Raw genomic sequence first — 17,596 nt, 5'->3', positions numbered from 1 at the left:
AGAGCAGCTAATGTAGCATGGGTAACACCATACACGGGGTGAGATGGAGCAGTACACGGAGTGCAAAAAGGCAAGTAGAAATGAAGTGCTAAACTCGGGGGTGAGGAGAGGTCAAAGTTTATAATATCGCATAAAATGCCTCAACCTTTTGACCGCAATATTTTGTACACTTGCTTGCTGTGCGTGTGTGTTCGTAATATGTTGAGCCCAGAGGGAGGTTTGTTGGTCCTGTGCCACATTTCCTTATCTCTGACCAACATGCTTGTACAAATGAGTGCCTCCACCTCGACCTCAAACCCAGCCAGCCACTGTTGGGGGGCAGAAAAGAGGAGGAAGGGAGAAAATGAGAGAACGGAGGAGGGGGGGTGAGGTTAACTACAACAGGATCAGCAAAGAGAGAAGGAGAGGCCCAGCGCCTGACAACAACTGACAGCTGAGCTTCCTCTCTCAGCGGGTCTCTCACGACCACAAACTGACACAGTCAAACACGCGCTCTCGTGCACACACACGCACACACACACACACACACACAGGCACAAACACACACACACACACACAGATCGATGCACTTCAGCTTCACACATAGCAACTGAGTGGTCATGCACGAATTATACCCATTTTCCCTCTTATGCAGAGTTTGACATTGACTGTGTCAGACTGTGCTGTGGAGCTGTCTGTGTGGAAGAGGAGCTCTTATGTAACAAGTGCTGATTTTCAGTGTGTGAGTCTGTATGTGTGTGATGTTTTTCTTGTTGTTCTGTGCTTAATGTGTGAAAGCCGCTTTGTGTGTGCGCGTTTGTGTCTCAGTGTGTGTGGCCACACACACACACACACACACACACACACACCCACACACACACACACACACCCACACACACACACCGCAGGGGGACAGTGAGCAACAGGTGTAAAACAGGATTTTAAAACACACAGTGAACCTTTTCTCCCCCTGTTTGACTTCTGAACTTTTGCTGTCACCGCTGGCAAAAGACAGCAGCTGTGAAAATGACCTCTTGTTTGCTTCACACAGAGCGTAGCAAACATCATGTCTGCGTCTCTGTGTGAGTGAGTGCGCCACAAGTGACCTGCTCCTTTTGAAACATGTCCGTCTGTGCTTCTGCGTCAACCAGCGCGTGACCTGTATGTGCTGTACGTTGTTATTCAGTGGCGGAGAACAGCTGCCGATATCACAGACCACAGAGCAGGCGTCACTGATAACTGCATTTCAGACAGACAGCAACAGTGCATAGGATATGGGGGCAAATCGTATTAGTCACACACATTAGTTAATTTGTCATGAGGTAAGGTCCAGAGCGAAGAGGTCACCTTTATGTTCTTGACTGCAGTCTGATTACTTACAGCGGAGGGGGAGTAGTTTTTCTATCTAACAGCTTCAAGTCTGTTTCAGGGAGAACAAAGAAGCCGTCAAAGTTGTTTCATTCAGCTGCAGGGACATGATGGCGCTGCGGAGAGAGAATCATCAGGGAAGCTTAGCGATCAATAAAGACATTTTAAAAGTGTTAGACTTTCTGTCGTGTCCGTACCAGAAATACAAGGCCGCAGAGAGCACCTGTTAAGTCTCATTATCCAAAGATAGCAAAAAGTCTTGAGCTCATTAATTGACATGTTATGTTTTGTTTGTTTGATCCATGCGACAGCTTAATTTTGGGATGTCCAGAAAAGACTCCCATTGTTTCAAACTTGTGTTCATGCTGTGCCAGAGCCACATCACTGCAACCGAACCAAGCACGTTTCTGTAATGTCATGGCTTAACTACCTGAGGGGGGAAAAAAAAAAGAAAAAACAGAAAATATATGCACATGGGAGAAGTAATCCTCTCAAACACATGTTAAGTGTTTAGTGTGTTTTTCTAATCCTCTTTCTAAAGTATTTTTGTTCCCTTAACTTAACCAAACACTGACAGAAAATTGAAGAGAAGGGAGATGATAATAAAATGAATGAACATAGTAATGTGTCCCAAAAAGGACACCAACCACAGTCTCAGAGAGAGTCTCACAGAGTAAGAGTCCTGTTCTCAACCCACTGAGCTACAGTAGCTGGCTCCAGAAAGGGTCAACTGTAATGATGGTCCTGGGACCAACATGAACTAGGATGGCACTCAGTAGACTCGCTCAAAGATCCCAGCTACCTAAATACACCTGACTATTTTCATCAAGATTAATGTGGCAGTCTTTGGCAAATTAGCTAAAGTGTTGAAAATCTGGCAATGTTCAAGAAAGCGGGGAAAAATGTGTCCGGATCAACAGCCGAAGGTATTAGCGTCTGTTCTGTGACAAGAGCCATTCTCCATGTGAGTGTCGCGGAAATCCGTTCAGTAGTGTTTGTTTAATCCTGCTCACAAACCAACAAACAAATAAACCTTGGTGAAAACATAACCTCCACGGCGGAGGTGATTATGTTGTTCTGGAGGCCACATCAACACGGCCGTATCAGATGGACCTGCAGGCAGCGATACTCCCCTGAACAACTGCAGCATGCCCTTTGTACACTTTGTGTTTGTGTGTGTGGAATAAGCTGAAAATGTTAATTGATGATCTTTGAGGCTCCTTGCTGCTTAGGCATTAAAACTGCAGCATTACAAATTGAATCCATCTGGGGTTCTTAGTTGCATGACATTCCCCCATCATCTAATGAAGCCACAAAAATGTATAAAACATATATATGTTTACAGGTGAGCTTAACAAATACCTGCAAGTGGATTTCGTTAGCTCTGGACTGAGCCAGCACTTCAACCCTTGTTTCCAGTCTTTATGCTAAGCTAGGCTAATCAGCTGCTGGACGCGGTTTCATATTGGCTGTGTAGGCACGAGGGCAGTATTAATCTCCTCTCCCCTCTCTTCCACAGAGCCAAGTTTAGACAAACATAATGACTATAAGTGAGATGGGATTATAGAAGTCGCACTGCCAAAAAAGGGGCCTGTTTGGATGGAATCTTATGTAAATGTACGATCCATCCTTCCAGATATTTTTGGCCATAAATTCATCTCTATCTTTTTTCCTAATCTCCTCCACCTCCCCCATCACTCATGTCTCCCATCATTTCTTTTGGAGTTTCCTTGAACCTCTCCTATTTTAGTATGTTCCACTAAACATGATTTGGCCTCTCGTGTAGAGAAAAAAGTCACTAAGCCCCCTGTCCTCTCTCTCTCTCTCTCTCTCTCTCTCTCTCTCTTTCTCTCTCTCTCTTTCTCTCTCATAAAACAACGTAGTCCTGTGTGTGTGTGTGTTTTTGTGTGTGTGTGTGTGTGTGTGTGTGTGTGCGCGCGCGCGCATGTGTGTGTGTGTGTTTCCATGCACCAACAGTTATGTTCCCGATCCTGGAGGGAGTGATCAGCTCTCGGTACAGCGAGGAAGACGGTCCTCCCGGATTCACCAGCAGCTCTTTATAAGGACAAGGGAAAAAAGGGCCTTGCTGCCTCTATATTTAGATGGACTTTATTGGGCCTCTTGTCTTCGTTTTTTTTTTTTTTTTCTCTCTGTCTCTCCCCCTCCTCCTGTGCTGCCGCTGTTAGAAATCTCTCACCAAAGCCATGTGGGCGGCAGGCCCTCCTCTCCATCGCAGCAAGAGGAGAGTGAGCCTGATAATGATCTGGGTGATAATAACAGAGCAGAGGAAACGAAAGAGGGATGGGGAGAGGATGGAGGGAGGATGACAGAGAAGTGGTGGGTGGTGAGAGAAGTGTTTTTCATTGTGTCTCCTCCGCTCCTCAATGACTATTATCCACAGTGACGGTGATGTCCTCTCGTTGCTCCATCCGTCCAACCATTCAGACGAAGTCCCGGGGAAAGGCGTATGTTATCCATCTCGTCCGGTCCCTTGGGGAGGAGACTGGTGGCCCCTGATCTCGCACAGCCAGCAGAGGCTGCGCTGGCGACACCGTTGCATTGGATGCGTGTGGAAATCTGTGTATACATGACCATTAATAGTCCTCTTACAGGTCCCCCTCAACATACCTCTGCTATCTGGTCTTATCTCCAAAGAGAAGGATATTCTTTAAGAGCTTTGACCTCTACTGTCCAAATTTACTGCCAATGACAAAACAGCTCTCCAACATGGTTCTCTCTTATCCACCTCCCTCCCGCTTTCTTATCTTGCCAGGCGCTTCTAACAAAGTATAGTCAAACACTGATGGCACCGAGCCAGCCTGGAAGGAGCCTTTGCTACTGAGGCAGAGGTGAAAAGGAGAGAGAGAAAAAAATGTTTGGGATGGGGGCTGGTTGTGGACTTGGCATGACTTGAGCCTTTAAAAAGGACTGACGCAAGAGTGATAAAACCCTCGGCAAACATGGGCTGAGATCTGCTCCCCTCCTGTGCAATAACGACTCATTATAGGGTGTTGTAGGCCTCGGGTGTGACAGCAATCGAACGGCAAGCTTATCTCCAGGCCTGATCTTACCAGACGTTATTAGATGGGCATCAATTTCAGTTACAATGAATCCATGCACATAATCACTTTTGAATATTCCAGACTTTAGCCTCTTCTTAGATAACAAGAAAAAAAAGTCCAAAGCACCCAGAGCTATTAATCCCAAGAACTAATTTTCAAGGAGTTAAAAGCCAGTTGTCTGTGGTTCCACCTCCGTCTAAAGGTCTGTGCACGTTTAGTCAATTAGTCTGTTTTTGCCTTCCTCTGTAACTCCACGCTGATGTATCGAAGCACACCAAACAAACACAAAACTGATTTGCAGCTGCAGATTTTTAGAAATGGCTGTGAATATTCAACCAATCAGAAATGCTCAGTGCTGCCCCCAGAGTTGTCGATGGCTACTTTTGGAAGGTACTGCCTCCCGAGCAGGGACTTTTTGTGGGATAAAATGAAGTCTAATTTAGAGAATGGTCGGTCCCTGCAGTGGAAACTCTCAGTGAGTAACTCCAAAGGTTCTTAGTCCCCTGGGAAAGTTGAAAGCAGTTGAAACACAACTAAATGGGGCACTATGTAGTTTTGAAGAAGGAATTCAAACTCAGAATTGTAATATTTACAATAATAATGAGGTGATCATACAAACTCAAAAATATATATCTTTTCCATAACTGAATGAACAATCTGTTCTCAGAGGCAAATGAAGTCTGAGGTATAAGCAAAGTAAAACCAAAGCTGTGACATCCTTTAAGGTCAGCTTGTTTATTTAGTTTGTTTAGTCAGTGAAGATCTTTCTCTTCTGATTAAAATTTCTTCCAACACACTCAACAGTGTACCTTAAAAGGAGCTCAGACATCAAACTGAGTGAGAGGAACAAGATGCGAAGAAGGTCGACTGTTGAACTTGAACACACACAAGACAGCCACTGAGCTTGCAGGATCTGTGCCTGCCTGAAAGGAAATACCTATCTGCTGATATACAAGCCGTTGTTATGATTAAAACAGCATTCTTGACAACACTCTCAATAATAAAGCCACTTCTAATTGAGACTACGCGTGATGAAACGTAACAAAAGGCACTGGCAAAGAGGGAGAAGAGCAAAATAAGGAGAAACAGCAATAAATGAGTGACTACAGTGATTCTTTCTTCATTTCTATTTTCAGGTACTGATCAAAAGCTACTGCAGCTTACAGCCATGCTAGCAGGGTGTACTTAATTAGTCACAATGTGTTATAAGCAAAATGCTAATGCTTGCAGGGCAACGTGCCCACAATGACAAATTTTCATGTTAGGAGCTTTCATTTCCACCATCATCTTAGTTTCCATACTGGTATGCTAACATTAACTACTAAGCACTAAAAACAAAGTGCAGCTGAGTTAATGTGTGTGTCAGTGGGTTTGTATTCTCATTAGTATTGATTCATCCTCTGGGGACCATGAATCTCATAGTTGGACCAAATGACTGACTAACGCCCGTTGCCATCAGCACAGCCACAAATCATGGTTAATAATGCCCGCACAGCACACAGTCTGCGCTCGTCTGATGTGGGGTTGTTGACTCTAACACTGTAAGTGAATGGCTTGTCTGTGTCTGATTGTGCTTATCTTGTACAAAATACCCTGGAGGAATGACAGACTGAGAAGGGGGCCCCGGAATCTTTATCTACCTCTCCGATGAGCAGAGCCCGGGCAGGTGGGGCTGAATGAGGCACAGACATTTGCATGTGAGCCGCCAAATTCAGGAGACACACAAGAAATGCATCAACTGCCATGCAAATGAGAGGCAAATGAGATTCAAAGCAAGGTAGAGGAGGGGTCAGAAAGGGGAGAGCACAGGAGTGTTTTTGTGCATGCAACACTCGCGTACAGTGTCATCCCTGCAGCTGCTGGTGCCTGGGCTAAAAGGCCTGTCAAGTTTTACAACAGCAACAGCAGCCTTCTGGGGCAGGACAAACTATGACATCAGGATGGTGAAGACAATAGCTCTCTGTGCGGGTGTAGAGCCGAGGCGTGGCCAGGCTGGACAGAGGGTCTTGTCAGTGGACCAGCCGTCCTCAGCAGCTGTCTCAACCTCTGTCTGTGTCTCTGTCACACATGCAATTTCAATTCAGCATGAAAGCTTACATAGCATTAGGACAAAGAATCGACAGATTTATGTTAAATCCCTTTACCCCTGCCTCTGTGCGTGTGTGTGTGTCAGCCTCTCTCTGTCCATGCTCAGTGCCAGCTCAGGAACGCAGAGACGGAGGTGGAGTAGGAGGAGAGCCCCGGAGAAAGAATCATAGTTCGTACGAACTGGTCAAACAAAGAGCCAATGGACAGAGAGGCCTCCACTGACAGGAGATTAGCAGTGATAATGCATAGATGTGTGTGTGTGTGTGTGTGTGTGTGTGTGTGCGTGCGTGCGTGCGTGTGCGTGTGCGTGCGTGTGTGTGTTTGTGTGCCATCCTGCCCACTTGATAGCACAGTATTTACACATTCATTGTCTTCTCGTAATTGCCTGAGGAGACACAGAAAAAAAGCTTCCCAGACATGAAGCCGCTGCACGTCTTGTGCCAGAATACTCAAGTTATTTACCCTTCAGTGGAGAGTCCCTCTCCTTAAACAGCCGTAAAGGTTTACAGGCCATGACAGAGAGGAGCGAAGAAGCTCACCACGGAGCTGAATTTCACATGGAGAGAGGAGAGGGAGCTACGTGACCGAGGCCGGAGTTAGAAGCCTGACGCTGAAGATCCATCAGGGACACACCACCTGGGCTGCCAAAAGGAGTCTGGCCTTTAAAGACAGAGCTCAATACGTGACATGCAAAGAGCGGACGGGCATCATTGAGCGTGTATGAGCCAGTGTATAAACAGAACCCACCTGCCCTTCAGTTTAGGTCTAATGACAACAAATGCAACAAAGGCAGCGTGCGGTACGCCCAGCCTCGAGGGGCCGCCACAACCGTCTATTCAGCCTCTCATTCACCTGTGAGGAGGATTCAATAGGTCTGCATGTTATTAAAAGCTTTCATATACACAGGCTGACGGCATTATGAAATTGTGTGGAGGACCAGCGGTCTAAACTGAGGGGGTTTCACACAACGATCAGGCCATTGTTGGAGCCTCCTGTCTGGCTTTTATTTTTGATCCAGGCTGCCTTTTTTTTCTCTCTCTCTTAAAAGATGGTCCAACTGTATTGTTGAGGATGAAGTAGGTCTCTACATACAAGGATCACAAATTTACAATTAAAAACTGTAAAATGTGTCCGAGCTGAGCAGTACAGTTTCATGATGAGTTGTAGTGTAGGTACAATACATTTCTATATTCAATGGACCACTAAAAAAATTCAACAAAAAATCCTGAATACATTTTTTTCCTCTTACATGTTGTGCTATTCATCCATCTAGCTCTGGGCTGGCCAAAGTGGGGTTTGATTTGGCCTGCCAGATGGTTTCTAGCGAATGAAAATAAATAATAATGAAAACTTTAATAAAATGAATCACTGTTTATGCTGTTTTACTTTCCTCAAATGTGTATTTGCATAGGGACATGTATGCCACAGAACTGGTTCCACACACCACAGCATTTATAGCCTGAGGTCCTTTGCAATGCCCGTGTCCAGATGGGCCTTTAAGATACATAAACCTCAAAAACAAATACACAACGGACAGTACAAACGCAAACACAGGAAATGCATTCAATGAAATGCCAACAGCTCAATAAAAAACACAAGTTGACAGATTATCCTGGTAAAAAAAATGTTCACAAGGGTGAACATTTTTCTCACTTTCCTCTCAGGTCTTCCATATAGTTCCATCCTCACACACGTTCAGCCTGTGGTCTATTATGAAGTTTTAGTTTTGGCCATCTAAGGGGAAAAGGTTTGGGTGGCATTGAGCTGAACTGTTTTGGTGTGAGTTGCCAAGAGATGTCTGCTGTCTAACCAATATAATGGAACTAGATGGTGCTCCACAGATCACAACCCAGCAACTCAAAATAACCCACGGACGTTGTTGTGAGCAAACTCATGTAGAAACAATTTTCTCTCTAAAGTAAATCAGCCGACTGACGCCAGACATCTTTACGGTCAATATCTCCAAACTGAGCAACTCTCACCACAACTAACTAGATGGATTAATAGACCCACAGATACAAGGGAAAATGTGCATTTTTGATTTTTAAGTGAACTGTCCCTTTAAAAATGTGCATTTTAAACATCTGTTTGACAGCAAGAAACCTGGTGCACTTCAGTTTGTTATGCCAGAGGCTTGTGACTTTGAAAGTCTCGTAATAGAGAGTTTTCGACCACAGGGAGATGATGATGCTGATGATGGAAATCACTTAATAACTCTAAAAAATATACTTATGGGAAACAATTTGGATCCACAGGCTTTAGTTTGGAGGCCACATGTCCCCTCACCTCTCAGTACGTTTGGAATTTATTGTGTGGAACCAGCAGTGTGTTGATTGTAACCATGTGACAGTTTCTGAAAAAGTGTGTGAGAGTGGTCTGAACTGAGTGACCCTCACACACAGCTGCACACTGTGAGAAACAAAGTGTCCTGCTCTACCCTGGGATCAGTATCAGTGAGGATGTCCTCAACACCACACCGACACCCACACACACTGTGTTTGCCTAATGTCAACCACTGGCCATTTGTTATATAAATGCAGCGGGAGCGGACAGACAAAAGGCGGTGACTGCCATCTAGTGGTGGCTCAGTAAAGAGGAAGCGTGTGGTGGGACTGGACACTTCTTAAAATGATCTCTCAGATCTTTGAGACAAAGGATATTGACTTTCAAATTCAGTGAAAGAAATCCGGCTAAAAACTGTAAACGAAGCCTTTCAAACACAAGACAGTATCTAGCAAGACATGTGCTTTGTGTGACATTTGTCATGTTTGACACAATAGATTGTGTGACTTCATAAGTATAACAAAAGACAAAAAAGAAGTTATGTAAAAATGTTACGCGACCAACATAAAATACGCATCCACAGATGAAGAGCACTGTACATAGCTCAAGGCAGCTGCCCTCTGGTGCTCCTCTAGATGCTCCGTCCGGTTGTTGTAATAATATTATTGTAATATTAATAAACATCATGCGAATGGAAATGATTTAACAATGGAGAAAGCTGAACCCCTGGGTCAACTTGCCACAGGCCTTTGGCTCCATTTACTCCAATGACAGTGATTTTGGAAAATGGTCATATAAATATTTAGTAAGGTGCTTGAGTGCTTGTGTATAAATAAGTAGACGTTTTTTAACTGCAGAAGGTTTTATCTGTAGATAAATATGCACTGAGATGGGAGGCAAGTTGTTTGGTTGTAAGAAAAGGTCGATTTCTTCCTTATAGTGCAGGAAAAAAATTAAATACTGAAACATCGAGTTGTGGGCATGTTAGCCTTTTAGTGCCATGACAACAACATTTACTACCTCACTAACAGAAGGCCTAGAGCCCTCGGTTTGAAAGGTTTGTAATATAAACACAGCAACACAAGAAATACTAATCAACTGAACTAGTCTGTGTTTTCAGATGTTGTTTCTGATGCTGCTGACCAGACCAGCACTGAAGAAAAGTTGTTACAGCTCAATTGTGTTCTTCATACACATAAGAAATCTTGAGTCTTTAAGTCATTCTGATTTATTTGAACATTCATGTGTACTGTTTTCATAACATCACAATAGTAAACAAAATATAAATCAACGTAAAAATTCAACTGGCATGAAAAAAGTTGAACAAAAAGGAGGAAAAGTCTTTGATGCATACTAAATGTTACTGATCAAATGAGCTCTCTGCTGTACATGACGTAAAAACTACCACACAAATGTCCATAGTGAAATCACACATACACACACACACACACCTACAGTACACTGTATCATACACCGTCATGGATAAAGCTGTTCACTGACTGTGTAACAGCTGTCACAGCTGTTCCAATCTGTCTCAATCTTCTTTCTGGTTAGAATCTTTAACTGTGTCTTCCTCTATCCATCCAGCAGCTTGAGGATGCTTTCCCTCTCCTTCAGTGCTTTCCAGGCCTGATCTTTCTCCTTCTTGGTCGGAGTGCGTTTCTTCTGCCTGGCTGCCATGATTCGTCGAAATCCCTCCATCACCTCGTTGTCAGACACCCTGACTCTCTGCCTCAGCTCCTGTTTGCGCATCTCCTCTTTTGCCAGTCTGTGAGGCGGCAGCAAATAAAAAGTTAATGTCAACAGCTGATCATGGATCAGACCTTATGTATAGTACAGTTCATATCATGGTAAATAGAATTGTAGTGGCTCTGTATCCTCACCGGAGCAGCTCCTGCTTGCGGGCTCTGTTGTGAGCGCTGAGGGCTTTGAGCTCTGCTTGTCTCTTCTGCAGTTCTGCCAGCACCTCGTCCTCAGAGTCTCCGCCTGGCCCGGGTCGCTCCTCAGAGTCCAGCAGCCCCTGAGCCACCAGCTCTTCTTTGATTCGAGCCTCCAGAGAACGTGTGTGAGGAACACTGGAGGGGGAGAAGAAAGTAATTAGGTATGTGGTACAGAACATACCAATCTTCAACCAGTCTCACTAATATACCACACTGTGCGGTCTGTGAGTGCAACTGGTGTGTGAAGATGGCTGCCAAGGTTCCAAGTTATCTGATGTGAAGAACTGATCTCTGTGCCTTTCACTGATATCTAGACGTACATAGAGTATTGACTGTTGCTTTTCTTTAGAGCGATGCTTCACCATGGCAGCCATATTGGTACAGGGAAGTTGTGACTCCTAACACATGTAAGTCTATGGAAGCAGGAAGTCCATCCATTATTAAAATCATCATGACTGGCTGAATATTCACACAGCTCAAATGCCAGACATATATTCAAAATACAGGATTACTTGGTTAAATTAAAAAGAACTTTATCTGATCCAGGTAACAAAAATATTTCTAGAATGTAATATTTAAGATGAATTCTCCTTAAGCAATTAGTTTTTTTGCACTGTAATAATTACATACTGTGCTAAACAATTCTTAGTTTTGTGCAAATTCTTGATGATAAATATAATTTTCAGCATCCTTCAGACATATTACTCTCATAAAAATATGTCTGATTGGCTACATAAAGCATCAGGATGGTCATTATGCTGTATTTAAACTTAAATGAAGGATTAATTATTATGACAAGTCAAATTTAACAAGTTCTTAACAGCAAAATATTGTAAAACAACTTCTTAATTGTGAAATGGTATTTCCTGTTGTTCACTTTTGGAATTTATTTTGTTAGATTATCCAAATGCAGCACCCTCTTTGGCATTTTCCACTATTTGAACAGAACCACAGAGCAAGATGGCTTCCCCCACAGATGCATCACACAAGCCTGAATGTTTGTATACATCCATAAGTGCATCTGATATATTGTATGTTTGTTAAGTGTTGCATAAATACCTATAAGCTTTTCCTTGGCTGCGAGGAGAAGTCCCAGCACCATCATTAGCGTCCTTTCCTGAAATGTCAGGTATAGGAGAATCCTCCATGGGGGATATAATATTCTCCTGGAGGAAAACAGATCAAAATCATGCATGCTTCAGTGTTTTCAAAATAGTTAAAGATGAACTATGCATTTTTATTGGTGTGCGTTCCTGACAAAACATTAAGTCTACAACGTACTGACCTCTACAAGCGCCTGGAGCAGACGCTGTGTGAGAGGACCGAAGGGACATCCGTCTTCTGGAGATTCATGCTGGGCTTCCGACTTTTTCAACAGTGAGTCCACATCTACATATTTGAACATGAAGATGAGGATTAAGGTGAATTCATGCTCGTGCAGTGACTGTCGTCTGGCATGTTCATACCAAGAGCAAACCAGCCTGTGGAGAAACTGTGCTCTTCCCTCACCTTTAGCATCCAGCTCGGACAGCGGACCCCCCATGAGGTTCTTCTTCTTGTCGTTGGCTCGAGCTCCTTCCCTCTGCTCCTCCAGCAGATCCTCCTGAGCCCAACGCTGAGAGTAGTGTTTCCCTAGAGCTGGAGTCTACAGTTAACAGAAACAAAGCTTAACATGCATTTAGAGTGATACATTTCACAATTACGAGAACCTGAATTTTGTCCAATCGAATTTAGGTATTTTCATGCCATACTTTGAAATACTCTGCTTCATCCTCCGGAGGTTTTAGAAGCTCCTCTAGCAACCGGATCTCTTCATTTGTGATGTCAGCACAATACGGCTCGACTGATGCCCAAAATCTGAAATAAAGTAAAATAAACCAAAAAAAACACACAACAAAACAAACAAACAAAAAAAGATTTTAAAAACAAAGATACCTTGCCAGAACAAAACTCATTTGCCTCAGTTCACACACAGATAAGTTGAACAGGGTCTTATTTAACAGAGAAGTGAGATGTTACACAGAGCTGACTTTGCTGACCTGTTGGGCGCATCATTTTTAGGAGTGCGGGGAATGTCTTGTGGATCGTCTGTAAATTCATACTCTTGGACTTTAGGCGGCAGGTTTTTGGATTTGGGCCTGCCGGGGCCTGGACCCTGCCCGTGGCTGCCTTTGCCGTCCAACTTCTGCTTCTTTGGTTTGTGGCGAGAAGAGGCGGCAGGATCTGGGTCTTTCCCCAGCTTCAGGAAGCGCTTATCCCCCTTCTTGTCCTGCCAGTCTGTGAGGATCTGAAAGGCAGCACACACGGGGAGTTACAAATAGCAACCGACAAGGGACGAGATGCAGACGGTGGCAGCTTCCCAGCTCTCTCCCACCTGTCTCTGCTCCTCCAGGGCTCGGAGGCGGCGGCTGGCCGATGAGAGGAGCGTCTCCAGCTCCAGCTGCAGGGTGTCCAGCTCCTCAATGCCGATGCCATCGTCCTCTGATCGGCCGAGCACAGCGGTGTAGCGGGGACACACCTTCACATGCTCGACCGGCTTGAAGTCGTAGTATTTCAGAGGGGGACAGTCCTTTAACTCACTCATGATGCTGTGAGGCAGAGACCTGGCAGAGTCTGAATGACCTGACACATGAAGATGGACAGCGTGGATAATCAAAGGAGATGAGACTCACACACAGTGTCCAGTTGTTGTTTTCTGTCTTGTTTGTTTGTTTGTGTGTGTCTCTCTATATTTGCACGCGTTAACCACACGCACACACGAGAGCACGCACGCACCCAAATACACGTACACGCAGGTCTGCCTCGGAGGACGCGAGCTCGCTGGGCCCGAGCGGCACTAATTACTCCTGAACAGTTGCAATGGTCGCTATGATTTCACATTATTACACACGAGTATCTTACAAGAAGGACCTCTAAGATTCACAGAAGCGGGGGGCAGAAACTTGAAGCAGAGATATATTTTCGAATGTTTAAGAGCAGAGATATTTACCGTCAGTGAATGGAAGCCATGATGGAAAAAACCACCGCGATTACAGGGGGTGGGGGGTGAAATAGATTCACGTAGAATTATGACCCCTTCTCGAAAAATAACGAATTTTAAGACAAAAGTCAAACGACACCACTTAGAAAAAAGGCCGAGGGTACATTTGTAGATCTCACTGTGTATCAAAACTAACCCTGAGGAGTTGTACATATATTAGCCTACTGTTAGAATGGTATCATCGGAACAAACCATATTGTGTCAGGGTGTGTAAAAACTCGGTTACCGCTAGAACCGTAACTTAGCTATTTAATAGGGTCATAATACAGGTCATAACGCTGTTATTTAACAGCTTTTATTCGAAACGGCTTTAGAAAAATCAAAATTACACCTGGAACAACGGCCACGGAGAGAAATGTCTCCTGTTCACAGAGAGGAATGGACGCATCGACGGGTACGCTCGATTTATAGTACAAGTGCTCAACGTGGGCGGTGTAGTAGGCGCCAAGCAACAGCATTTCTGCTGTGCGGAGACACCCGCCTCTTCAAGCAAAAGAAAAACTAACGCATCCTGTCTGAACCCGACTATGTAGGATTTACGGAAGAGCAGTCCCAGGCGTGGCTGAGGAACTTCCGTCTTTTACAGTGCAAAAATGGTGAGTGTCTCTCACTTAATGTATCTTTATATTTTATTATTTAGCCGTTTACCGCCGCTAACTATGGCTACATTCGAGGCGAGATTAGCTAGCTAGCTCTGTGTACCTTGTAGACGTTGTTTCAGGTCGGCTGCAGTGAAATGAGAGGACGGGCATCATCCTTGATACGGTCTGCAAAAACTAAAGTGACTGAGCTGAGCTGTCTTTTCCTCTCGGCCCCTTTTCCCTCTCGTTACTAGCTCTCTGTCTAGAGACGGTGAAACAGCTCTTTATATTTCGGGTTGAGTAAAATATAATGTAGATAAATGTAAAATAATTTGGATGATCATGAGCTGCAATCTCGGTCAGCTGAAAGCATCCTTCAATTCATGAATAACTTGTATCAGGTAGATTCTGATTGTCTCCATGTTTTATCATTTTTTAAAATGACTGTTAGTAGTTATATACTCGTAATCTAAAGGTGGTAAACTGTAAGTGGGTTGTATCTGATCAGTAGCCACTGCATCCCTGCATACAGCTCAGTTTGGTTCCTGATCAAACATGACCTCAGAGACTGGTTGAGTCACCCTCACTATAGTGGAAGGGTTCAGTTTGACCATGTCTCCTGATCCAAACGACAAATGCATCATGCAGCTAGATCCTCTGACCCTGACATTGCTTTAATTTGATCTCTCCCCCAGACAGCGACTCTGCGCCCCTACTTAAACGCTGTGAGGGCCACCCTGCAGGCGGCCCTCTGTTTGGAGAACTTCTCCTCTCAGGTGGTGGAGCGTCACAACAAGCCAGAGGTGGAGGTCAGGTATGTTTAATGGCATGCATGTGGAGTCTGCAGCCTCACTTTTTATCCCCTTGCTCTGCTGCCTCCTGTTTCTCCAGCCCTAAAGCCCTCTGCAGATCATCCAGCTGTCACACAAGTGCAGACTTGTGCAAACTTGCACATGAAAATGTAGGAGGGAGAGAGAAATTACACAAGCATGGGCAGGGCTGTAACATTAGCCAGCAGGGACTTGCTGCAGTGTATTGCCGGTGTATTCACAGTGTTATGTGTAGATTGAGAGTTTTTGAAGGAGGCACTTTAACTTCTCAGGTTGAATGCAGAGCTGTGCAGGGTCACAAGCACAAAGATGTCTAATAAACATGGTAGTTTGAAACCGTGCAGGCCTATTGTAACATTTGTAATGGATGCATTGTGCTGCGGTTACAGGAGCAGCAAGGAGCTGCTACTCCAGCCTGTGGTGATCAGCCGTAATGACAAGGAGAAAGTTCTCATTGAGGGATCCATCAACTCTGTCAGAGTCAGCATCGCTGTCAAACAGGTGATTCAGACGCAACTAAACTAAGACTGTTTTTGGTTATGAGCTATTCACATTCCCTGATATTCTTGCGTCTAAATGCATTAAACTGATGCATTTAAAACACTGTTTGTCCGCAGGCTGATGAGATCGAGAAGATCCTTTGCCACAAGTTCATGCGCTTCATGATGATGAGAGCAGAGAACTTCTTCATTCTGAGGAGGAAACCAGTAGAGGTAAGAGTGGTGGACGGGTCATCTGGGTTGTATATAGTAGAATTTAAATGAGTGAGAGAAAAGGAAACAGCATACAGAGACTGTGTGATGAGAAGAATCACAATGAAACATGGGGAACAGTGTGAATCTTTTTGATATAGTAAATGTCTAAGGTGCTTCATGCTTAGATTTAGAATATGTACAATATAGATTTCCATGAATACTTAAGCTGAAACTTACGATTATTCTCCTGTTGTGTTGATTCTTTTCTCGATTTGATTGGTTGTCTCATCTATAACATGTTGAAAAGGTGTCAACCAGTGTTTCTAAAGCTCAAGATGACTTCCACAAGTCAGAGGCAGCCGGTTTACTGTCATAGAGTGAAGAAACCAGAAACCAGAACTGAAGATGAAGATTTACTGAAGCTAGCATCAAAGAATGTAGAGGTTTTTTTGCAGATTAATCAGTTATCAAAAGTTATCAGTTATCATTTTCTAATCATAGTTGAGAACTTACTGATTAATTCTTGAAGCTTTAATTGAGTAACTGAAAGTGATATTTGTGTCTAATATTTTTGCCGGTATCGGACACACTTTCAGTTTCCTTGTTCTCCTGTCTCCACTCTGTGACTTCAGGGATATGACATTAGCTTCTTGATCACCAACTTCCACACGGAGCAGATGTACAAACATAAGTTGGTGGACTTCGTCATCCACTTCATGGAGGAGATCGACAAGGAGATCAGTGAGATGAAACTGTCCGTTAATGCCAGGGCCCGTATTGTCGCCGAGGAATTCCTCAAGAATGTAAGGAACATTTTCTCTGTATTTCTTGCCTGAAAATTAATATTGACATCTTACACTTTTCTGTACTAGTTTTAAAAAAAAAACAACAGAAAAATGGAATATAATTTGACTTGTCCTGTCCACAGTTCTGAGAACAGTGTTGTCCACGGACCCACACAAGCGGGGAAAACGCTGCAAGGGCCAATCAGCACAAGAGTGGAGAAAGGAGTTAACAGCCAATCAGCAAGGAGACTAAAGGAACATGACCAATCTAGCGATGACACCCTTTGCGCCCATCTCCAGTATTTCCCTGTACTCATGAATATCACTGACTGTATATAATGAAATATTTACCAGTTTCATTTTCAGCCACTGAGAACAAATCCCCAAACAAAGGCGGGTCCTTAAAGTATTAATCAAGTTGATATCCATGAATACAGGGGCGGTGAGAATGTGTTGCTGCAAATCAAATGGCCAGGTTTTTGTATTTTGTGTAAGTGAGTCTGTATGTTCTGTCACTGTCGTTTCAAATTTGTCTCCGAAATTTGTCTGCTTATGGAAAGCGGTCTGTGTGGCATTTAATTGCAGACGTGGAGCAAGAGCCGTCTGTAAAGAAACCACCAAAGCCCATGTATGAAAATAATGAGAGAAGATAATAAAACTCTGTTGTTTATACCTTTGCTGTTCCTGCTGCTGTGTGTCACTCACAGTGAGCGTTTTGCGCCGCTTCTGTGTCTATAAATGGATTTGTTCTGCTGCTGAGGAAGTTGTTGTAAGTCAGCACTTTGGCCACACATAACACACTAACTGTGTTATTTCAGCTGTGAGGAAGAGGAAGTAATACCTTAATGCTGCAGATGACTTGTGAACCGTTTTTGTTGAACAGTGAAATATCAGATGAAATGCCTCAGTTACACACCTTCTACACAAGACCACTGCTGTTGCCTT

General features: G+C 43.9%; 2 protein-coding genes across 3 annotated transcripts; one reads left to right on the top strand and one right to left on the bottom strand.

Moving 5' to 3' along the window:
• Positions 1 to 9,985: 9,985 nt before the first annotated feature.
• tada3l (transcriptional adaptor 3 (NGG1 homolog, yeast)-like) lies at positions 9,986 to 14,340 on the bottom strand. Of its 2 annotated transcripts, none has more exons than XM_037101922.1 (9): positions 14,092 to 14,340; positions 13,095 to 13,342; positions 12,760 to 13,007; positions 12,472 to 12,577; positions 12,230 to 12,365; positions 12,006 to 12,109; positions 11,780 to 11,886; positions 10,664 to 10,855; positions 9,986 to 10,548 (listed from the first exon to the last, which is right to left on the bottom strand). In XM_037101922.1, exons 1-9 carry the CDS (start codon positions 14,216 to 14,218, stop codon positions 10,356 to 10,358), a joined length of 1,461 nt encoding a protein of 486 aa, XP_036957817.1. In that variant the 5' UTR covers positions 14,219 to 14,340; the 3' UTR covers positions 9,986 to 10,355. The 2 variants fall into 2 exon arrangements, with proteins under 2 accessions (XP_036957817.1, XP_036957818.1); XM_037101923.1 differs by lacking the exon at positions 14,092 to 14,340 and adding an exon at positions 13,710 to 14,068.
• On the top strand, positions 14,217 to 17,323 carry LOC119021566 (actin-related protein 2/3 complex subunit 4). Its single transcript, XM_037101924.1, has 6 exons — positions 14,217 to 14,356; positions 15,037 to 15,155; positions 15,561 to 15,672; positions 15,789 to 15,884; positions 16,499 to 16,669; positions 16,795 to 17,323. The coding sequence occupies exons 1-6, from the start codon at positions 14,354 to 14,356 to the stop codon at positions 16,798 to 16,800; spliced, it is 507 nt and encodes a 168-aa protein (XP_036957819.1). The 5' UTR covers positions 14,217 to 14,353; the 3' UTR covers positions 16,801 to 17,323.
• Positions 17,324 to 17,596: the final 273 nt, after the last annotated feature.

This window comes from Acanthopagrus latus, chromosome 6 (assembly GCF_904848185.1).
Source record: "Acanthopagrus latus isolate v.2019 chromosome 6, fAcaLat1.1, whole genome shotgun sequence".
In the NCBI taxonomy this organism is placed as follows: domain Eukaryota; kingdom Metazoa; phylum Chordata; class Actinopteri; order Spariformes; family Sparidae; genus Acanthopagrus; species Acanthopagrus latus.
Note: the sequence above shows the minus strand (reverse complement) of the source record. Positions and strands in the feature narration are given on the sequence as shown.

Bases quoted from the DNA above. Each gene is read 5' to 3' on its own strand.
- tada3l (XM_037101922.1), bottom strand. From the start codon at position 14,218: ATGCTGTTGCTTGGCGCCTACTACACCGCCCACGTTGAGCACTTGTAC. The intron at 13,343-14,091 runs GTGTAATTTTGA...TTCATGTGTCAG, and splicing joins CTCCGTGGCCGTTGTTCCAG to GTCATTCAGACTCTGCCAGG. The intron at 12,578-12,759 runs GTCAGCAAAGTC...ACTTTATTTCAG, and splicing joins AAAAATGATGCGCCCAACAG to ATTTTGGGCATCAGTCGAGC.
- LOC119021566 (XM_037101924.1), top strand. The intron at 15,673-15,788 runs GTGATTCAGACG...GTTTGTCCGCAG, and splicing joins TCAGCATCGCTGTCAAACAG to GCTGATGAGATCGAGAAGAT. The intron at 15,885-16,498 runs GTAAGAGTGGTG...CTGTGACTTCAG, and splicing joins TGAGGAGGAAACCAGTAGAG to GGATATGACATTAGCTTCTT.